A 23,456-nucleotide genomic window follows, 5' to 3' on the forward strand; every position below is an offset into this window, starting at 1 on the left:
AGGCTGTCCGCGAACCGCGATCCTCTGGTCTCAGCCTCCCGAACGCTGGGATGACAAGCGTGAGCCACCACGCCTGGCTTTAGTTTTATTCTTTCTTCTCTCCTGAATTTTTAAACAGATCTCAAGTTGCATTTTTTTCTTAAAGTTATACTTATGAAGTAGTCTTTGAATCAGTGGTATTTTGTGTGTTGTATAGTTTTACCCTAGTTTTTCTTACCTTTCTTTTCTTTTTTTTTTTTGCTGCAGTACTGACAGTTGAACCCAGGGGCATTCTATCTCCAAGCTGCACCCCCAGCCCTATATTTTTATTCTTTATTTTGAAACTGGGTCTCACTAAGTTGCAGAAGGCCTCACTAAGTAGCTGAGGCTGGCTGTGAACCTGTGATCCTCCTGTCTCAGCCTCCCAAGCACTGGGATTACAGGTGTGCGCCACCATGCTCGGCCTACTTATTTTTAATAGGATATGTTTTATAGTTGGTTTTCTCTAATTTAATATTTCCAGTTTTACTTTTTTAAATCGTAAAATATTTAATGGGAAACATCATTGAAAATAAATGAACATGAATCACACATATAAATATGGATGAATCTCAAATATAATGAGAAAAAAAAGCAACTTTCAGGATACTTGTAAAGTGAGGTTTATTCACAAAAATCTTGAAGAGCCCTTTAGCGCTGCGTGCTGTTAAGCAGTGCGTACGTGTACAGTGAGAGCCTGAGGGTGTTGAGACTTGAGCCCAGTGGGTGGCATTCCGTTCATTAGACCCGTGGGGCCACTATTATTCTTCAGTGCATTTGTTCCTGACATGTTTCTGTATCTAAAAATATTTTGTAATAAATTCAAATTTTCATGCTCTTTTTTTTTTTTTTGTGGTACTGGGGTTCCTGGAAGCCCTTCTACCTCCGGGCTACACTCCCAGACCTATTTTTACATTTTCATTTTTGGAAACAGGGTCTCCTAAGCCAGCGCACGCGGCTGGCTTCGAACCTGCGCGATCCTCCTGTCTCCGCCTCCCAAGCGCGGGGATTACAAGCGTGTGCCACCACGCCCGGCTTTCATGCTCTTTTAAAACATGATGTAAATAAGAAAGAAAAAGATCAATACAATGGAAAATGGATATTTTCCATGAGGCTGTCACCCTGTTACATATTGGTGTGTTTCTGTGGCTTTCCCCTTGTGCAGTTCGATGTGGTTTGGAATAGCAGTCCCTTCCAGGTGCCTGCTGGTCTGGAGGTCCTGCTCTGCGCGCCTCGCTGTCCAGCTGGCGGCTGGCACCTCTCCTGGTGCTTCAGGCGCCTCCCCTTTTGGGCTTCAACCCCCTTCCATCTCTTCTTTGACAACAGTGCTTCTCCGCCGTCTGTATAGAGCTTGACTTGCCGCTGTGTGCCGGAGCCTCTGAGACTCCTGCAGCCCTTTTCGTGCGTGAGGGCCGTGGATGGTGGCTCTGGGCGACTGGTTGGCATGAGCCTCCTCTGTGTCCGCGTGCCCCGGGACCCATCCTCAGGGCTTTCCTCTTGTGTGGGGACACTCGCTATTCACCGCCTGGCCTTTGCTCTCAGTGCAGGTAGTGCCTGAGTCTACGACACTGTTGTGATTTTTCTCGAGGCATAAACGTGCAGGGTGCGAGCGCCTGTCCAACCTCCCTGCTCGCAGTGTCTCGTCTAACACCCAGCCACCTGTGGAGAGTGTTGGAAACACACCGCCCAACAAGCGTCCATTCTCTTGGAAAAGGTTGGAGAAAGACTGCCGCTGCTGCTGAAGTGAAATCGCAGGCCTTGGAGGCTGCCGACAAGAGCAAGTTTTGTGTTTCTCAGGGGACTCAAACAGATCCGCCTTGTGCCCCGCAAGCCAGGAGATGTGGGCGGCTCCTGCTTCCCGCTGTCCTCCAGCGTGCCAAACGCTCGCCAAGGAGAAAAGCCACACGCACACCGAAACTGGGGCCGGGAGAAGCGTGGAAGCGACCGCAGGTGTGTGCCTGTGCTGGGCACGGCGCTGGGGGAGCCAGAGCATGGTAGACACCCCATGAGGAGCAGGGCGGAGGCTGGGTGCCTCTCCCCACACAGTCTCATGGGAGAAGCGGCACCCAGCTCTGCACAGCTGTCCTGGCCAGCCGGGATGCTCATGGGAGGTGTGGATGCGGGGGACGCACCGTGGGCAGCTGAAGGCGCAGTTGTGCAGCAGGAGGAGCGGGCACAGCCTGCCCTGCCTTCACTCCGCGGAGCACGTGGCCGCTCACAGGTGTCAGGTTGGCGGTGGCTCACCAACGGCGTGTCAGCCGGCCTTTTGGACTACGCTGCAAAAGATTTGGTGGTACTTGAAGATATCTCATGAAGGTCAACTCTTTGTTGTTGTTTTATTTTGTTTAATTTTTTTTTTTTTACCAGATTTCTTTTTTTCTCTTTTTTCTTTTCTTTTTCTTTTTTTTTTTTCTCTTGGTGGTACTGGAGTTCCTGGAAACGCTTCTACCTCCGGGCTACACTCCCAGACCTATTTTATATATTTTTTTAAATTTGGAAACAGGTTCTCTTAAATCAGCGGGGCTGGCTTTGAACCTGCACGATCCTCCTATCTCCACCTCCCAAGCGCGGAGATTACAAGCGTGCACCATCACGCCCGGCTAATTTTTTTACCAGATTTCTAAATTCTTGCCATAGCCGGTGTTTGGTTCTTCAAGGTTAATTAGACTTATTTCATATTTATGTGGCTTTCCATCTTGGCTCTACCATATTATCTGTTTCTAAGCCTTGATTCTTAATGGTTTTCTTTTACCTGCTACTGCCCGATACTTTCTTTCTGGCTTACATTGAATTCTCAGGGAGCATGTACTGCTTCTTGGCCTTTTGTTGAAGTTCACATAGCTTTATTTCTTCTTTTAAAAAATAATTTTGCTGGGTGTGGTGGTGCAGGCTTGTTATCCCCACACTTGGAAGGCTGAGACAGGAGGATCGTGCAGGTTCGAAGCCAGCCTCAGCTACTTAGTGAGGCTCTCAGCAACGTAGTGAGACCCTGTCTCCAAATAAAATATAAAATAGGTCTTGGAGTATAGCCTGGAGGTAGAAAGCCCCTGGGATCCATCCCCAGTACCCCACACAAAAAATAGTTTTATTGAGGAATAATCCACATACTGTACAATTCACCACTCTAAAGTGTGCACTTCAGTGGTTTTTGGTGTATTCAAGAGTTGGGCAACCATCACCACAACCTAATTATAATGTTTATCATCCCAGACAGTAGCGTGTACCCACGAGCAGCCTCTCCACAGCCCCAGACCTTTGACAGACATCAGTCTACTCTAAGTCTCTACGGATTTACTTGTTCTAGATTTTTTTTTTTTTTTTCATGGTACTGGGGATGGAACCCTTCTACCTCCGGGCTACACTCCCAGACCTATTTTTTATATTTTATTTAGAGGCAGGGTCTCTTAAGCCAGCACAGCTGGCTTCAAACCTGTCTGATCCTCATGTCTCCGCCTCCCAAGCGTGGGGATTACAAGCGTGTGCCACCACGCCCGGCCTAGTATTTTTTATCAATAGGATTGTGTAGACTATAGCCTTTTGTGACTGGCTTCTTTCACTGAGCAATTTCGCAGCTTTATTTTTATATTCAAGGATCCTATTATTTTGTTTTTTCCAATTATTTACCAACCAGCTATCCTCAGATTTTAAATTTAGATTTTTTATTTCTCTTCTTCTCGAATCTCCTTCACACGTGTCTCTTCTGTACTTAACTCTGCACCTCGTAGCCTTCAAGTCAACTGGGATGTCTGGGCTCCCTGGTGCCCACTGCATGGGCGGCCTGCCTCCTCTTGGCCTTGTGCTCTTGCCATTTGGAGAACCACGGTGGTTAGTTGCCAGCCCCTCTCGGTTCCTGACTCCTTTCCTCCCCTGGGTTCACGGGCTCTTCTGATTACTTGAACTCCGGTATGTTACAGCCTTTCGTGGTAAGAATCCTGGCCCTCCATCTCCATTCGGTTGCCTGAATCCACTGGGTCACATCGCACACCCTGCCAGCATTCAATTCCCTCTTCTTGGAGACGCCACCACTGCCACTCACCGTCCTCCCTCCGCCGCCAGCCGCAGCCCTCTGTGCGGCCATGGTGCCCTCCCCGTCGCTCTCTGGACTGCTCCCGAGCACTGCTCTGTCTTCCTCATCTGTGTTCCCCTCGATACTTGCGCCACCTCACTCGATGCTCAGCCCCAGGGCCCAGCACGTTGCTGTATTTCCATTTCGAAGACAAGGGACTGAACTGAAGTTTTCATCGATGGAGTTTGTACAGCCAGAGTGCTTTTTCTCCTTCTGCGTGGCTGTTAGCCCAAGTCCTAACCCTCCGTCAGGACGAGATCCATATCCATTGTGGGGGAGATGCTGAGTGAATGTGCGTGGGAACAGAAGAGCGGCCGCCGGCTCTTCACGGGCCACATGTGATCTCAGAGCCCTGGGTCCGGCCCTGGCGAAGCCTGGTGCTTCTAAGCCACAGTTCCCGGGCGTAGAGGCGGATGTGGCCTCTCAGGTTCGTTTCCACCTGACACTCAGTGTTAGCGTTGAGCAGTAGTGCTTCAGCAGTGCGGCATTGATGGCACTGAGTGTGGACATTAGAAGAGGCCAGCATGTCAGGGTCACGAAGCGGGTGTGGGTCACCTGCATTTGCCTCTGTGGCAGCAAGCTCACCACAGCTGGAAGAGAAGGGGAGCAGAGTGTAGGGTATCACCCAGGCACTGTGTGTGTGTGTGTGTGTGTGTGTGTGTGCGCGTGCACACGCGTGCGCGCGGTCACAGAGCTTCACTAGGCTAAAGTTTTAATCAAGGTCAAGTTAAAGGAATCTGTGTCTCTTGTTTCTTTTACCTTCTTGGGTAAATATATCTCATATTTTATCGTTTGGGACTTCACTTTTGTGTGTGGGGGGGGTACTAGAGATGGAATCCAGGGGCTTCCTACCTCCAGTCTATATTCCCAGAACTATTTTATATTTTATTTGGAAACAGGGTCTCAGTAAGTTGCTGAGAGCCTCACTGAGTAGCTGAGGCTGGCCTCGAACCTGCGCAATTCTCCTGTCTCAGCCTCCCAAGCGCGGGGATGACAAGCGTGCCCACCACGCCCGGCTGGGACTTCACTTTTTAAAAGGAGATTAGATTTCACCAACAGCCCTTTGCTGGCTGGACCTGCGATTTATCCTCAAATACTGAGCCAGCCAGGACTAATTGGCCCTGGATTATTTGTTTCCATAGCAATGGGAGGTCTTACACCTATCTAGAAATGTGAACAGATGTAAATGTTTATTTTTTCACAAATATTTGTTCTTTTCACACAGAAGCAATAGATAATTGTAAAATATCTTAAACTTTATAAGCCTGATTGTGTGATAGGTTAAGAGCACTTGAAATCTTTATTTTCCTTATTAACTGATTGCATTTTAGTTAAAATAATTTTCATGCTACTCAGCCATTTTAGACTAAATTTGAAGGGAAAATATAATGGTAAGTGAAGAGACATGTTTGGAGCGCTTATGAACCAACCCATACCAGTGTCTCTCTGTGTTGATTATTTCAGATCCTTAGTGATGTCAGCTTCTACACATTTGTTATATTATGCTCTCAACTCTCAAGTTGTGTCCTAAAACATTCTTTCCTTACTAGTTGTTCTTCTTCTCTTTCTGTTGCACTGACAATCAGGTTTTGTTGTTGTTGTGTGGTACTGATGGAACCCAGGGGCATTCTACCTCCAAGCACACCCCCAGACCTATTTTTTATTCTTTATCTTGAAACAGGGTCTCACTGAGTTGCAAAGGGCCTCACTAAATAGTAGCTGAGGCTGTTCATGAACCCGGATCCTCCTGTCTCAGCCTCCCGAATGCTGGGATTACAAGCATGTGCCACCACGCCTGGCTGACAATCGGGTTCTTGATTCTTGTTATTTGAGGATTGCTCACTTCAAAACAAGAGCCCCACAGAAAAAGACCAGAGCAGATGACGCCAGACTCACCTCTGCTGCTCACTGAAACCACACTCAGTTCACGAAAATGGCTCGCCAGGCCGGGCGTGGTGGCGCACGCTTGTAATCCCAGCATTTGGGAGGCTGAGACAGGAAGATCGCGGTTCATGGACAGCCTCAGCTACTTAATGAGGCCCTTTGCAACTCAGTGAGACCCTGTTTCAAAATAAAGACTAAAAAATAGGGCTGGGGGTATAGCTCGGAGGTAGAATGCCCCTGGGTTCCATCTCCAGTACCGCAAAAAAATAAAAATAAAAATAAAAAAAAGACCACTAAGCCGGGCGTGGTGGCGCACGCTTGTCATCTCCGCGCTTGGGAGGCGGAGACAGAAGGATCGCGCAGGTTCGAAGCCAGCCGTGCTGGCTTAAGAGACCCTGTTTCCAAATAAAATATAAAATAGGTTGAGGAGTATAGCCCAGAGATAGAAGGGTTCCATCCCCAGTACCACCAAAAACAAATAAACAAAAAAAAGGATCATCAGTATGTCAAGTCAAGACACAGTTTTTGCCTCAAAGAATTAATGATGTATAGTTGTTCCTCACTATTAGTGGACCAACTGTGGAAAACAAAATCTAAGCGTACTCAAGTCTCTTAGGTAAAATGGCATAATACTTGCATGTGAACTCCACAGTGCTCCCATATAGTTTACATTTCTCTGTTGTACTGAGTAAGAGGGTGTGAATGCTGTATAACTATTTGTTACACTGTTTTGTTTAGGCAATAAAGACAACTGGACATGTTCAGTCCAGATGCAGTTCTTTTTCCAAATATTTGTGATCCAGGTTGATTTGCTCGTGGCTGCAGGATGTACAGGTGAGGAGGGCCGGCGGTACTCAAGACCACTCAGCAAGGTTTCCACGGTAATCTCAACACGTGCAGCTGTAGACAGATTCCTCCCGAACACGAAGGCGTTAGGAACCGTCTCCCTCTCCGCAGCCTTTGTAAGATGAAGCCGAGCGAAGGCCTTCGTGCTGGTGAGGTTGAGAATCCTACCAGAAGAGTAGAAGAAGGAAATCCTAATTATTCTCCTGCGCATGCTGCATACAACAGTATGAATCATTTAGCTGCCTCGTTTTGACCTCCTGCTCTAAAAGCACCATTCTGGTGAACTTGGACCCCGGGGTCCAGGCGTGCAGTTACTCATCAAATGATTAACTCTCGGATCTCAAGGCTTTGACCAGGTCAAGCTCAGTAACCTAGTCTGAACGCTTCCCAAGGGTGTCCCGCCGGGTGGCTCACCCAGCCTCGCCGCATCCTATGAGCTGATGTCCCTCCAGTTTGGGCAACAGGCCTTGCTTTAAGTTTAGATTTCCATATTGAAGCATAAATAAAGAAGATACTTAGTTTGTTCACCAAACTTTCTTGCAGTGGACGACTGCATACGTTTGGCCATTGCAGTGCTAACAGGTTGTGTCGTCCTTTGCCATAAGCTGGGTCACTCGGAGCTCCCCAAAGAGAAATCCGTGTTAGAAACAAATTTGGAGCACTTATGGATTCAACGGTTCTACATCTGATTTTGTACACAAAAAGAACACAAAAATAGATTGCTGGTTATGAGCTAGTCACACCATGTTGATAACAGCAGCTGATGTTACGAGCAGGCCACACCAGCCCCACGCCAGCCCCCAGCCTCGCCTGAGAACCACGCTGCCCATGTGGCAGTTCTGTTCTTAGCCTCGCCTTCTGGGGTGAGGGAGGCCAGGCCGCCCTTCAGAAGCCGGCCTTCCCGTGGAGCCACGGCCTGGGGCAGAAGCCTTCCCTGTGCCGCCAGGTTTGGGGCTGGGTTCCCCTCTCCTCCGTGGCCTTCTCACTTCTGTGCCCCCAGCTCGCCTCCACCCACTGCAGCTGGCATCGCCCAGCTCATCACTGTCTTCACTGCTGTCCAGAGGACCCCCGGGTGCAGACTCCTGGGCAGCCATGGGTGCGCTGAGAGGCGTGGCTGCCCTCACACAAGCTTTCTGTCCTTCTACTGTGCCCACCGCTCCTTCACTGAGGGACCTCCGTGGACTGTGGGAGCGCCTGCTGCCGGCTGCCCCGGCCCTTGCCCTGAGCCAGCGTTGCTTGAGAAGCCTCACCCAGAAGGCCTTCTGTCTCAGTCTCTTGGTACTGCCATCACGGGTGCCCAGACACTGGTAATTTACAAAGAACAGAAACGACTTCTCTGGGTCCTCCAAGGCTGGGAAGGCCGCGATCCAGGCATCAGCACGGACCCGGCTGTCTGGCGAGGGCTGTGTCCCCAGGTGAGGGCGGAAGGCAGGCTGGCCGACTGCCGCGTGAGGCCTCTTTTACACAGGTGCAAGCCCACCGCGGGGAGGAGCCCTCGCGGCCTGGCCACCTCTTGTGGGCCCTGCCTCGTAACACCACATGTTGACAACCCCGGAATTTTGGAGTGAACACATTTAAACCACAGCGTCTTCCTTCCCCCATCTTCGCAAGGGACCCCTGTTCTGTGCTTCCCAGAGTGCCCCGTGCGCCCTTGCCCTGCGCCTGGGCATCCTGACCCCAGGCACACCTGTGTGTCTGGGCCCCCTCAGGTGATGAGCTCCCGCAGATCACAACAGGCTGACGCCCCTCATCCTCCATACCCGTCACAGCGGACGGCCAGCAGGAAGTTCTTGATATATGTTTGCTGGTGTCCAGTCACAAGTGATGAGCCTCGGGAAGGCTGCACTGAAGCCGTGCCAGGCGCAGCTCCCCTCGGCGCTCCCTGCCGAGGCTGTGGCGGGGCATCGGGCCTCCCTACTCAGCCCTCCCTGCTTTGGGTGCCCATGCCTGCAGGAAATGCCAGTGCCTTCCTCCTGCAGTGCTGGAGCGGTGCAGGGGGCAGGGGCAGCTGCCTGGAAGAGGGAGCCTCCCTGGGTGGGTGTGAGGCGCCCTCCCTGGACCCTGCCCCGTGTGTGTGTGTGTGTGTATATATATATATATATATTATGTGTGTGTCTGTGTGTGTGTGTGTGTGTGTGTGTATATATATATATATAATTATATGTGTGTGTGTGTGTGTATATATATATATATAATTATATGTGTGTGTCTGTGTGTGTGTGTGTGTGTGTGTGTGTGTGTGTGGTACTGGGGGTGGAACCCAGGGGCTTTCTACCTCCGGGCTATACTCCCAGACCTTTTTTTTATATATACTTTACTTGGAAACAGGGTCTCACCAAGTTGCTGAGAGCCTCACTAAGTAGCTGAGGCTGGCTTCGAGCCTGCGCGATCCTCCTGTCTCAGCCTCCCAAGCGCGGGGATTACAAGCGTGCGCCACCACGCACGCCTGGCCTGCCCCTTATAAATGTCAGGAACCCGAACAGTGGGTAGAGCCAGCCTTCAGTGTCTTGGCCGTGTGACCCCTTCATGGAGGAATTCTTAAGGCTCACTTTGGCCCCTGAAGGTAAACGGTGCAGCCATGATTCAAAGAAAGCGCACCGTGCACAGGTGGTGTGTGGTGGAGGCAGGTGCGCGCCGAGGCCACCCCGTTGGAGCGCGTGTGCAAGCGCGCGTGTGCAGCAGTTGTGAAATGACCTACTCACGCTCTCACTTTACTTCGCCCTCCCAGGAGCACACTCTCCACGGAGCGAGGAGCAGCAGCCCCAGCCAGCGGCCGTTTCAATCTGTGCTGATTGTAACTTTTATCCACCGTAGGTTTGAAGACATACCTGATATCGGGTCAGAGAGCCAAGGAGTCCCACTGCAGCTGTGCAGAGGCCTCGCTTTCTGGCTTTGAGGTCCTTGACGGCTCACGGGTGTCCTCAGGCCCTAGGGGACAGGGGACAGCATCGTCAGGGAGTGTCAGTGACTTGGCGCAGACTGTCAAAACCTTTGATAACCTTAAGGTTAGTTTTTTTTTTTTCCTTCTTCTAAAACTTTATATTAATTCTGTAGTAGAACACGTGAACTGTAAGCAGCCCGTGGCACGCGGAACGCCTTTCAATTTGGCTTTCACGACTTTTAAGTTTAGTATAAAATTAGCAGCATCTTTTACTTTTAAGAACCCATGCTTTTTGATTTATCCTCGCCTTCATTTTCTTTCTGCATTGCATATGGACGCTTTTCACCTGAGTTACGAGTCATTTCCTTTCTCGGCAACCTGTGGTGTCTTGGGGATGTCTAAAAGCTAACGATAATTGACAGTAAAGGGAATTTTCTTGCATCTTGCTTGGAGATCGGGTCTGCTCTCTATTTCAGAGACGGCTTCCTCAAATACTCCTGAGTCTCTTGAAATCCACAGTTTTGTGATTATCTTAAGTTCCGTCATTGTGGGTGAATCCTGTGATAAAGCTCCCTGAAAAGGAGTGAGCATTCCTGAACACAGTAGATATTTGGTATTTGATTATTGGAACAAAGATTTGGTGACAATCTAGATGTGCCTATTTCTGGACTAACATTATATCATAATAAACTACCCAGGAGCGGTCATTGTATAAAATCACCTGGTTTACCAGCTGTTCCTCAGCTTTCCCGTTGGGTTTAGTTTTCCGCCCATACCTTCTGTTTATTTTTACAGCTTAAATATTGCTGTTTCCATTTTTAAAAAGAGCGAGACGGTAATAACAATTCTCCCTCCGTTTTCTGCTCTCAGATAACAGTCTGGTGCATAGTGGGGCCGCGGGACGGCTTGGTCCCACACGTCCCTCCCCCCGCACGGCGTGGCAGGTTTGGAGGCTGGTTATGGGTCTTTCAGCCTCACGGTCTTCATGACGTGGCGGTCAGCAGGGGCGTCCAGTTGCAGAATCCTTCGTGGTCATTACTGCATTCAGGATGCTTGACATCATTTTGCTTTTTTGCTTTGTTCAATTAATGCAGTTTCTTGACTCAAGCCCTCCTGACATTTGAACCTGGTAATCCCGTATCATAGGGGCTGTTCTGTGTGTTGTCAGGTGGTTGGCGCCGTCTCTGGCTTCTTCCTGCCTGGTGACGGTCGTGCCAACCAAAAATGTCTCCAAGCACTTCCCAGAAGCCTGTGGGAAGCCAGAGCACCTCCCGTGCCCTCTGCACACGCAGGGCGGTGATCTGCGCTTCCCCGAACACCTGCCCACCCCCTCGCGTGCCTGTGCTTCCAGGATCAGACACAGCTCAGCCCCCAGACTGGTGGAGTGTGGGCAGCGGAGAATTGGTGTGGGGAGGAACCCTAAACTGTGGCTGTCCAAATGTGGTCTTATGATGTGGAGAGAAATGGTTTTTTCCTGGTTTCAAACTGAGCTGTATTTAGTAGAGAAATAGAGCACAGAGCCCCAAATAAATCCTGTGTTGTGTTTGTGTGCCATCGGGAGCATGCGCACAGCGTGCCCGTGCCGGAGGAGGTGGTGGCCAGCTCAGCACTCCTACGGCGCAGCTCCAGTGACACGATTCTGGACCACATTGCTTTAAGGGTGTTTTCTCTTGCCCTGAAACATTTCTTGCTCGAGTCTTGAGGCTTGTTTTCATCTAGACAGGCAAAAATGACTTCGTGTATTCTATTGCCATGTATACATTTTGCATGTAATATGAAAGTTCCCTGGAGAATCTTTACTCTATTAAGTTGACTATATTACCAAAAGGAATTTGAGAGGGAAGCGTGCCCCTTTCAGGAGGGAAAAACGACCGGGTCACAAAGTATCATTTCCGGGATATTTGTAATGTCTTGGGCGGGACAAGGCCCCGGGAGGGCTGTCCCAGAGCATCACGATTATTTGGATTCCGCAGTGGAGTGAAGATGACTTAAGAGGCTGAGTCCTGCGGCGGCCTGGCGCCATGGAGGTCTGCCCACTGCCCACTGCCCGGCCAGAGGAGAGCAGGCGCAGTGCCTTGTGAGTCAGGAGCACTGGGGAACCGAGTCGCACGCACCCTAATCCTGAACTGGAAAGGTAGAGAAAACAGGTCTGCTTCAAAGATCATACAGTTATGATCCGGCCTGTCAGACCTTCCCTCCAGTAAGAGATTCTGAGGAGGAGAAATGGAACCGCCAGTCGCTCGCTCCGAGCTCTTCGGCGGCTTTGCCCTGCCTTGGCAGCACCTGGCACGGTGGCGCCGGCTGCGGCGGCCTCAGCAGGCCTCAGCACCCAGAGCGCTGACTCTGGTTCCTCCAGCCCCTTCACCGCCAGGCGTTGTCGGCTCTTCCTGCCGGCAGGCCACTTGCCCTCCTGTCTGCCGCTGCTGCCCTCGACAGTGAGCTCCGTGTGGACTTCTGTCCGCAGCCAGGTCCCTGTCCGCCACGCCTGGCCAGGAGGCTGTGGGGCGCTCTCAAGAGGGTGCCTTGAGCAGCAGTGTTTCAGGGTGGGCGAGGTGTCAGTACAAAAGAGGCCCTGTGGTTGAGGTGACGGCACCTTCTGGTTGGTAACCCCGAAGGGGTTTCCATGCTGCGGGCTCTGTGAGCTGCGGTCTGCGGCTGTGCCGTGCTGTCCTCAGGCCTCTCTGACAGGCTTTTCAGGCTGCACCTTGGGGTGAGCACCGTGGGAGACACCAGGTGGGGACACTTGTACAGCGGGAGGTGTTTCATGCCAGGCACCAAGGAGTTAGAGAAAGGCGCCTGGTGGACATGCGAGGGGCAGTGAGTGCGCTTGCCTCTCCTGGACGCCGCCTGCCTTGGCCGACCACCTCGGCCCACCGCTGGGCTTCCGCAGAGCCCTCCCCAGCCCACAGGGCCACCTCCTCATCTCTGGTTCCAAGTTCCTTGAGTCTACAGCTCTGACGCTCACGATCTTACACCGTTGTCCCTGGTGCCTCCCTGTGCTTTTTGAGTTCAGGGATTGGTAGTTAAGCGACTCCCGTATTTCCCACGTGAGCAGCATGGTATGGAGTGCCATCAATAATTACCTCTTTTTTCTGGCCACGGTTCATTTCTTTTTTTTTTTTTTTTTTTGTGGTACTGGGGTTCCTGGAAGCCCTTCTACCTCGGGGCTACACTCCCAGACCTATTTTTACATTTTCATTTTGGAAACAGGGTCTCCTAAGCCAGCGCGCGGCTGGCTTCGAACCTGCGCGATCCTCCTGTCTCCGCCTCCCAAGCGCGGGGATTACAAGCGTGCGCCACCACGCCCGGCGATGGCCACGGTTCATTTCTAATAATAACACACAGAAATGCAGCTCTGCAGAGCCAGACTAAGGAGAACCCAATTCAGAGGTCCTGCAGAACTGCTGACAGCCGAGGCAACGGCCAGGGGGCGCGTATTCTGTACCCTCCTTGCGTCCTGTGTCTCTTTATGCTGCCTCGCAGTTCAGACCTACAGAATTGTTGCTGATATCTCATAAGGCAAGTGCTGTGGGAACCTGCTAGGAAACAGCCATGACGCCAGGGGCAGGGCTTGGTCCTCAGGTCCCAGGTCAGAGGGAACCCTGCAGACCCTGGCTTGCTTCTGAGTTACCAGCAGGGAGGGCCGCTCCTCAGGAGGGCCCTGGCCCGGCATGGAGGTGGGGCGGCTTCCAGAACGCAGCTCTGGGAGGTCCGGGTGGGAGCGGGCAGGGAGCAGAGCGGGCAGGGGCAGCCTGCTTAGGAAGGGCCATGACTTCGGGCTGGTGATGCTGCCCCAGCCACAGCCTTCCTCACGGGTGAGCAGGTGTTGAGGAGGACATTCCTCAGGTGGTCTTACCCCAGTGCACAGGAACATGGGCACCTTAAGCATGAGTGTGACGGCAGGTCTGGGGCAGGGTTTGCTGCCCCTAACCCTTTTTGTGGTACTGGGGATTGCACCCAAGGGCATTTGCCTCTGAGCTACACCCCTATCCCTGTGTGTGTGTGTGTGTGTGTGTGTGTGTGTGTGTGTGTTACTGAAGATTGAACCCGTAGAATTCTACCTCTGAGCTACACCCCAGCCCTATATTGTTTTTATTTTGAAACAAGATCTCGCTAGGTTGATGAGTCTCACTAATTGCTGAGGCTGTCCCAGAACCGGCAATCCTTCTGTCTCAGCCTTCCATATACTGGGATTACAGGCACATGCCACCATGCCTGGCTTATTTTCTGTTTAGAAACAGGGTCTTGCTAAGTTGCTGCAGTTGGTCTCAAACCTGAAACGCTCTTGTCGCAGCCTAGTACTGGGATTGAGGGGGTGCAGCACCACGCCCAGACTCTGCTGCCCATTTTATCAGGAGTAATTCGGGGGATGGATCAAGACCGCACATGTCAGTGAAAATAGCTTTTCTAACACCTTTGTGAAGAACAAAGAAAAGTGAAACCACCACCGAGGGGTTCTTACTGCCGTGGCCCCAGGCAATGGAGGCCGGAGCCCTGGGACGTCACGTCGTCCTCACGCACCACACTGGGACCCGCCTTCACAGCGCCTGGTCGGTAATGAGCCCATGGGCATGATTCAGAGAGGACCCGTCCTGCTTTCAGAAGGCCATGCCCTTCCCTCGAGGTCACTAGTCCTGGGAACCATCCTTTCGTGACAGCCCCCATGACATTTTTCAGTGACGCTAAATAAGTGCTTACTTCCTTTACCTCGTTATCTGTATGTAAAACCATTATGAATAGTTTCGGTTGGCTTAGTTTGAGGGAGCGAGAGGCTTTTAGTTCATTATAAAAATTGAAGAGGTAAGCCAGGTACGGTGGTGCATGCCTGTAATCCCAGTACTTGAGAGGCTGAGAGAGAAAGATTGCAGGTTCGAGGACAGCCTCAGCAACTTAGTGAGCCCCTCAGAACTTAGTGAAACCCTGTTTCAAAAATAAGATAGGGCTGGGAGTGTAGCTTGGAGGTAGAACACTCCTGCATTCAACCCCCAGTCGTAAAAATAAAAACTGAGAAATAGACTTATGTTTCATACTCACACATGCACTTATAAAGTTTAGAAATGAAACGTGTTTATTTTAAGCAGTAGTCTGAATTGACAATGGTGAGAGTTACACAACCCTGTGACTATACCAAGAAGTATGCATATCCAGTGGGTAAATTATATGGTAGATAAAGTTTATCTTGATAAAGCTGTTTTTAAAAATCAACAGTTATATACCCCTGGCTCTGAAATGTGGACGTAAAGTTTTATTAAAAAGGACTTTCAAGTTTTACCTATGGTTTTAGTCATGGGTGCTTCCTTCAGTGAAGAGAAAGCGTATCAGATTTGTATTGGCAACTTGTACTCACAGAAGAATTCCAGGCACTAGGTGCAGAGGAACAGGGCCAGAAGAGCGCCACGTGGCACCACAGCAGCAGGTGCTGCAGCCAAGGCCATACCCAAACAGCGGTGCAAGTCGAGGGAGGAATGAGAGGCGTGCGCAGCGGGTGGAAGGCACGCGCCTTGAGCCGCAGCTTGGGAGGCCGAGGCAGGATGGAAGGTTTGGGGGCAGCCTCCGCTACGTAGGGAGACTCAGCAACCTAGCAAGGCCCTTTCCAAACGAAACACTTTTCAAAAGGCCTGAGAGTAGCTCAGAGGTAGAATGCCCCTGGACTCAATCTCTAGTAACACACACACACACACACACACACACACACACACACACACACAGAGGATTCTAGTACTTTTCCCATGGGCGAATCTGACAGAACCCACCTGTACCAGGCGGTCAAGATGAATGTCCCCGACGGGGGACCTCGTACACCTGCCGCGCATGCTGAGAACGCCCTCTCAGCTCTCAGCATTCTTTCCTCAAATCCAAACCTCAGTCTGTTGGTGAGAAGGCATCGGACAGGTGGATGCGCTCTAAAACTCAGCCGCGATGCTTCAAAAGCGCCAGGATCACAAAGACAAAGAGGGGGGACTGCCAGGCAGACAAAGAGGGGAGACTCGGGGCGGGGCAGTGTGGGCGGGATCCAGAGCGGAAGGGAGGTCCCGGGAGGAGTCCTGTGCAGTGTGGACGGCTTAGTGTTGATGGTCATTGTTACATATGGTGAAGGATATCTGCAAACTCTCTGAACCAGCTTTTCTCCCCTTGTGAACTTAAAAATCAGTTTGAAAAGAATGACGTATGAGTTAAAGTAGAAAGATACAAGCTGCTTAAACCACCTGGAGTCGCCCGGCCGTGCAGTGTCACTGCGCACGCGCGAGGTCTCCCCAAACACACATACTTTCTCACTTGGGCTTTCTGATACGACATTCCCAGTCTTTGGCCTTAGCGTCGGCGGGATCTCCTCTACCCTCGTCTTGACCTTTGCTCATCACCGGCCTCAGTTACTGCCCCGTGGTCGTAGGGCGGGGCTGGCAGCCCAGGCCCTTGGTCCCGGCCGCAGGCCTCGGGCCTGTCTGGGTTCCACAGGCGCCTGTTGCTTTGCGTGTTGTTTGGTCTCCAAGCACGCTCAGGCCGTGAGTCCCGCTCTCAGAGTGGGGCTCTGGGATGCCTTTCTTTTTCTGTGGTCATTAACTCTTTCTATTTTTCTAATGTTCTGCTTCTATTTCTGTCTAGCATTTTGTTAGCAGGAGTCACCTGGTGTGTGTGTGTGTGTGTGTGTGTGTGTGTGTGTGTCTGTCTGTCTGTCTGTCTGTCTGGTTTTTTTATGTGTGTGTGGTACTGGGGATGGAACCCAGGGATATTCAACCTCGAGCTACACCCCCAGCCCTGCTTTTTGGGTTTTTTTTTTTATTCTTTATTTTGAAACCGGGTCTCGCTGAGTTGCAGAGGGCCTCACTAAGTAGCTGAGGCTATCCGCGAACCGTGATCATCCGGTCTCAGCCTCCCGGTTGCTGGGATAACAAGCGTGCGCCCCACGCCCGGCTGAGATTTGTTATTGTTGTCACAACGCAATTATTATTCCTACTATGTCCAGCATGAGTTTTGACTTGGAGAACAAATGATGCTTCTTCTAGTGCTAGGACATCTTTTGGGGGGATTTTGGGGATTGAACCCAGGTATATTCTATCTCTGAGCTACACCCCTAGCACATTTTATTTTATTTTGAATCAGGAGGGTCTCACTAGGTAGCTGAAGTTGTCCTTGAACCTGTGATCCTTCCGCTGCAGCCTCCCAAGTACTAGGATTACAGGTGTGTGCCACCAGGCCAGCTTAATACCAGGACATCCTGGTAGCTAGTTTTGCTCAGCGACTGAGCAGGCCAAGCCAGGACTTCTCTGACGCTTCCCTCCCCAGAGAGGCTCCCCTGCTCCCTCCCATGACAAGTAGGAAAAACTATCTTGGCTTTGAAATGATTTATTTTACAATGATAAATAACCTTGATAAAACACAACACACACACACAATGCACGCACACACACACTTTTATGGCTGGAGGCCATATATTCTGGCCAGAACGTAGGGTAACGAAGTATGTTAAAAAACAAATGCAGGTGTTCCCCCGTGTGTCCGAGGAGAGCTGCAGCCCTCCCTCCAGGCCCACATCCGTGGAGGCTGAGGGAGCGTGCGGATCTGGGAGGGCCAGAGCATGCTCCTGGTGCCCGGCAGCTATGCTCCCCAATACCGCAGGGTCCCCAGGCCACTGCAGCAAACTCCCTGGCCTGTAGAGGACCGTCCGGGGGCCTGGCATCTTCCCTTGGTGTCCGTGTACCAACAGAGGACAGGCACAGCAGCCCGGGTCACGTCAGGGGATGGAGGTCCAGGAGACGAGGGACTTCATTCCTGGGCCCTCCTTGCATCAGAAAAGAGCCGGAGCCAGTGCCGTGGTAATGGGCAGGTGCTGGAAAGCTCACTTTTGCCCCGCGGTGTGGTCGTAAGGATCGGCTGAGACCGCGCGACCCCGGCCTGCCACGCCTGCGCTCTTGCTCCCGGGCTGGGTGGCACAGTGGTGCTCGTGGCGCCCTGCGGTGGCAACGCATCTGCAGCGGGCTGCATGGCAGGGCGGGAACACCTGCAGCTGCCGGGGAGTCAGACACACGCGAGTGGGTTGGAAAGTGTCACAGGAGGTCAGTGCCTGGCAGAGACCAGGTTGTAAATGTTTTCATCAAAATTCAGCTGAAAACAGAGGCCAGTGGCTGCCGGGGTGGGGAAGAAAGCCGGGAGCGTAAGCAGGACCCGCCTGGCCACAAGGGCCCCGCACCCCAGGCCAGAAGGTGTGAGGTAGGAGGATGTACCCGCCAGTGAAGGCGGGTTAGCTAAGTTGTTGTTTCGTTTGTTTTAAAGTTTTAATCAAGACTCACCCCCCAAGTAGCTGAAGATGAACAAGGGTGACCAAGAGCCGCGTTCCCAAGTAGATGGCATGATCTGTCGCAGGCCCGTTCCTGCCAGCTGGTCTCCGCCACCGCCGTCACCCACGACCCCACTCCTGCCGGCCGCCGCAGCACTGCCGTGACTCAGGTCCCCGGGGGCCGGGGCAGGGCCTTGCGCTCCCTCAGAGCTCACCAGAGCCACAGCAGAGCCCGAGAGCCAGAGGACGCGGGAGACCTGGGACCTGCCTGACGCCGCTTCCTCACGTTTTGCCTGCCTTGAGGAGGACATCGCCAGCCCATGTTACAAAGCAGGAAACTGAGCCCCAGAGAGCTCTCCTGCCTTCTGGGTAGCGGAGCAGGATTCAGCCCACTCCAGTGTGATTCCAGTTCCTGGAGCCAGCGGCTTCCGCTCCCTCGCTCGCCTTGTGCTTAAATCTCCAGTTTTAAGCGTGCTCAGTGTTCACCCCACCTTGTGGAGACTGATCAAAGTCCCTGCGCCCTACGGGTCTGACGCAGGGTGGTCTTTCAAACCTGCCGCCACCCTGCCCTCACACACCAAGCTGTGGCCCTCCCTTACGGTCCACCAGCTGGTCCCTGAAACGCTGGGTGTGCTCTGGAGGAGCAGGCAGCCACCGTCACCAGCCGCAGCCACAGCCGCTCCTGCCAGCCTTCAGCCTTCCTGCCAGGGCACTCCCTGTGGGTTCTTTTGGGGCACATTCATTTCGCCATGGGGACTTAGAGGGTGTGTGTGTGTGTGTGTGTGTGTGTGTGTGTGTGTGTGTGTGTGTGAGAGAGAGAGAGAGAGAGAGAGAGAGAGAGAGAGAGCGAGCGAGCATGCACATATTTGAGAAGATCATTGCACCCACTGGAAAATGTTTTGAAGTTTAACTCGGTCAATACCGTGAAATACTTCAAAATAATTGTATTGTGTTATATTATTGACAACTAGAACTTTTTAGCCCCTGTTAATGACAGTCTTAAAAGAATTATAAGCACATTTTCCCTAGGAGCTACTATTTGCTCAAATGTGCTCATAATTTTGCTAGCAACTTTGACGTGTATATTTCCATCTTTTGAATGAATACAATTGTTCAAACCTTATTATGTCACATGCCCAAGCTACAGAACTCTGGGCTCTGTGTTCCTTGTCTTAGGGCAGCAAGGGTCTGCGAGCACTGGAGATGTATTCCTGCCCTCAGGCAGCAAATGATACATGTTTTAAATTTGGAAACAAATACCGAGTAGCCTGGGATTTATTCCAGGGCTGAGGAGTTCCTACTGTGAGGAAACCCTCTCTACTGCTACAGTCCATCTTCTTAGTAGTTAACTTCACTGGCTGCTGTCCGAGGGATAGTTCCTAGTCTGTCCTGCTGATTCCCATTAATGATAATAATCTGGGCGTGATGGCACAGGCCTATAATCCTAGTACTTGGGAGACAGAGACAGGAGGATTGCAGGTTCAAGACCAGTCTCAGCAAGTAGTGAGACTCTTATCAACCTAGTGAGACCCTGTTTCCAAATATAAAAAATAAAATAGGGCTGGGGGTATTTTCTACGCAAAGGTAGAATGCCCCTGGGTTCAATCCCCAGTACACACACACACACACACACACACACACACACACACACACGCACACGCCCATGATAACTTTGTTACAGACATACTGAGTGCCAGGAACTATAAGCACAGGAACAGGAACATACTTTTTTTGTAGTCCTGGGGCTTGAACCCAGGGAGTTCTCCCTCTGAGCTGCATCTCTAGCTCTATTTTATTTTTTTATTTTGAAACAGGATCTCATTAAGTTGTGGAAGTCCTCTCTAAGTTGCTGAGGCTGCCCTTAAGCCTGCGATCCTCCCTAGTACTGGGATTACAAGCATGCACCGCCACGCCCAGCTAACCACATACTTGTTTAATCCTTAAAACATATCTCCAAGGAAAGCGTTTTTACTTAATCTTACAGAGGAAGGAATTTAAGTAAAATGACTTCAATGAGGTCTCCCCGTTAGTAAACAGCTGAGCTGCGAGCAGATCTGAATGAAGAGAGAAAGCGACTTGAAAGACTCCCGACAGCACAGTCTTGCCTTCTCTTCTGGGTCAGCTGATTCCACAAACTGAAGATTCCTAGGTCTGTCAACACATGCCTCTGACTGCTCAGCCCAGTTTACGAGAATAGCTCGCCATCATGGAGGGCTCGAGAGCCTTGGCGTAGTTAGGGTTCCAGAGCAGGCTAGAAGCTCGTTTATTTGCTTAGTAACTGCTTTACTGAGATAAGCTTTACATCCCATAAAACTGATGTAAGCCGGGCGTGGTGGCACAGGCTTGTAATCCCAGCATCCAGGAGGCTGAGACAAGGAGGATCACGGTTCGCCAACAGCCTCAGCTACTTAGTGAGGCCCTCTGCAACTCAGTGAGACCCGGTTTTAAAGAATAAAAAATAGGGAAGGGGTGTAGCTCGGAGGTCAAATGCCCCTGGGTTCCATCCCCAGACCTAAAATAACAACAACAACAACTGATGTAGTGAGGGACTGGAGGGATTGGATTGAACCCGAGGCATTCTACCTCCAAGCTATACCCTCAGTCCTTTTTATTCTTGTTTTGAAACAGGGTCTTACTAAGTTGCTGGGAATCTCAAATTGCTGAGGCTGGTCTTGAACCTGCAATCCTCCTGTCTCTGCCTCCCAAGTACCGAGATTACAGCACCCAGCTTAAAATTGACTTTGTAAAGGTTTTTTTGTTTTTGTTTTTGTTTTTTTGTTTTGTTTTGTTTTGTTTGGTGGTACTAGGGGTGGAACCCAGAGGCTTTCGACCTCCAGGCTATACTCCCAGACCTATTTTATACTTTGTTTGGAAACAGGGTCTCACTAAGTTGCCGAGAGCCTCACTAAGTAGCTGAGGCTGGCTTCGAACCTGTGTGATCCTCCTGTCTCAGCCTCCCAAATGCTGGGATTATAAGTGTGCGCCGCTACTCCCGGCTGACCTTGTAAAGTATTTAACTCAGTGAGTTTTAGTATATTTGCAAGGTGCAGCCATCATCACAGCAATTCAGAACATTTTCATCTCCCTGAAAAGAAAGCCTCAATCCAGTTAGCCGGTAGAACAAAAGACCATAAGACTTAGAAACCATCGGGATTCGTGTCTCATAGTTCCGGAGGCTGGAACCCACGGTCAGGATGCCAGCAGGGCCAGGATCGGTGTGGGCCCTCTTCCTGTTCCATAGATGGCCCCGTCTCATGGGGTAGCAGCGACGAGGCCGCTCTCTGCATCTCTCATAAGGGCAGAAATCACATTGGTGAGGGCCCCCCCTCCGAAGGCCCCAGCTCCTTGGGGACTAGGGTTTCACCATGAACTGTGGCGGGGGTCGGTGGGGTGGTGACAGGTGCGCACACATGGAAACCACGGCGAGCCCCGTCCTCAGCAGCCGCCATGCCCCCTCGCCTCGCCCTGGCAACCGTCAGTTGCTCCCTGTCTCTGTGGAGCCTTCTCTTCTGGACATTTCCTATAGATGGACTCGCCCAGTGGCCATTTATGTCTCTTTTCCACAGTGTAGTGTTTTCAAGATTCCTTCCTGCTGCAGTGTGCGTCCGCGCCTCCTCCCTCTTTGTGTATGGACAGACCAGTCGATCCACCCGTCCGATGGACATCTGGGTCCACTGGGCTGCCGTGGGCGGCACGGGAGTTTTCCTGGGCCGTCCTCACGTGGCGGGCTCCTTCCTGAGCCTTCCGTTGGGTTCGCCTGCGTCCTGGCGTGTGTGGGTGTGTTCTGACGGCCTGTGTCTTCCCGCAGACCTGCCCTTCGTGCGGAGTCACGTTTGCCCCCAAGCCTGAAGCCGGTGCAGAGGGCGGCGCGGTGCAGGGCGGCTGTCAAGACGAGCCTCAGAGCAGTGCCAAGGTAACAAGCTCGTGTCTGTTGTTCCTGTCAGTCCCTCTCCTGGCGTATCCACCCAAGGTGACATTCCCATCTCGTCAACTTCTTAGCTCTGAGAGTGACTCCTGGTAATAGCGTGCCAGGCCTCCCGGGCTGTGGGGTTTAAGTAGGCCTCTAAGGAGCAGGATGGAGCACGTGCTTTGCATGCGTGAGCCTGGGTGTGGTCCCCAGCTCTAAGAAAGGACAGGGGGTCAGTGCTCAGCCACACTCAGTAGTGAGGGCTGAGCTGGGGGGCTCCCCTCAGGGGAGGGGGGCCCAAGACACGCGGGACGGGAGCCCAGCTCAGCAGCACAGACATGCCCGGAGCAGAGGGCCTCTCACGGATAGGCGCCCGCCGAGGCTCCCAAAGTACAAGTCCCCGTTCATCCACAGCCTTGGTCTCCTTCCCTGGGCCCACGCGTCCCTCCCCAGGCCCCTGGAGCCCGGCGGTCCTCCAGCTCCTCCTGTGGCTGCCCTCCTGGCCGAGCACATGGCTGTTGGAGCACCCCCTCACTGACAGTGCCAGGGAGCGGGGAGCAGGTGGGCAGAGGTGGCGGGGCGCGGACGGAGGGCAGGACCGGGCCTCGGCGCCCGCTTCACTCCCGCGCTGGCTTCCTCTTTGTCTCGAGGCAGGCTTCTGGAGGACCTCATTCCAAAACCCAGAACGGACTTCTGAGCCCTCCCCAGGAGGAGAAGCTCACCAACAGCCAGACGTCCCTGTGCGAGATCCTGCAGGAGAAGGGCCGGTGGGCGGGCGTGAGCTTGGACCAGTCGGCGCTCCTCCCGCTCAGGTTCAAGAACATCCGCGAGAAAACCGATGCCCACTTCGTGGACGTCATCAAAGAAGACAGGTGAGCGTGCGAAGCCACTGCTGCCCGTCGCCTGACGCGTGCTCCCTGTCCTCCGTGGTCACTTTGTTTTTATTCTGAGGTCATCTGAAGCCTAAAGGCTGCACACACACTGCGTGGACTCCCTTTATTCTCTGCCCAGTCTGCCAACTCGCAGTGTTGTGTGTTTGTTTTTATCATTCGGCCGCATTCTATCCGATTCTCTCTCTCTCTCTTATTGTTTGTTTCGTGGTATGGGGAACTGAAGCCAGAGGCATTCTATTCTATTTTATTTTTTCACGTTGAAACAGGGTTTTGATAAATTGCTGAGAGACTCACTAGGTTGCTGAGGCTAGTCTTGAACCTGCAATCCTCCGGTCTCAGCCTCCCAGTACTGGGATGACAGGTGCGTGTCCCCCGGCCCCCTCACCCCCATCTTCACCCTCCTTTCTCTCTCTCCATGAAATTCATTTTTTGTTTTTCTGACAGTGTATTGGATATATCAGGCCCTTTACTCCTTCATACTGCGTTTTCAAAACACAAGGATGTTTTTTTATACCATCATAGTTATCAAATTAACTATTAACTATCAATTAGTTATCAAATCGGCCACCGTCCATATTCCAGTGTGACAAATGGTCTCAGAAGTCCCTCGAAGCACTTTTCTCCTCTAGTCAAAGACCCAGCCTAGGACCACATGTTGCATTATTTGGGTGTCAGCACTCTTAATC

General features: G+C 51.8%; 1 protein-coding gene across 1 annotated transcript in view; it reads left to right on the forward strand.

Annotated features, from left to right (window-relative positions):
- The window catches only part of ADCY9 (adenylate cyclase 9), a gene marked incomplete at both ends in the record, with an annotated part of 122,639 nt that overhangs the window by 75,718 nt on the left and 23,465 nt on the right, over nt 1-23,456 (forward strand). The window contains 3 exons of the mRNA XM_080703970.1: nt 9,629-9,819; nt 21,779-21,883; nt 22,532-22,749. Of these exons, the coding sequence (XP_080560096.1) occupies nt 9,629-9,819; nt 21,779-21,883; nt 22,532-22,749 (514 nt within the window). The remainder of the gene's footprint in view (nt 1-9,628; nt 9,820-21,778; nt 21,884-22,531; nt 22,750-23,456) is intronic.

Source organism: Muscardinus avellanarius (genome assembly GCF_963383645.1).
Source record: "Muscardinus avellanarius genome assembly, chromosome: 10".
NCBI classification, from domain to species: domain Eukaryota; kingdom Metazoa; phylum Chordata; class Mammalia; order Rodentia; family Gliridae; genus Muscardinus; species Muscardinus avellanarius.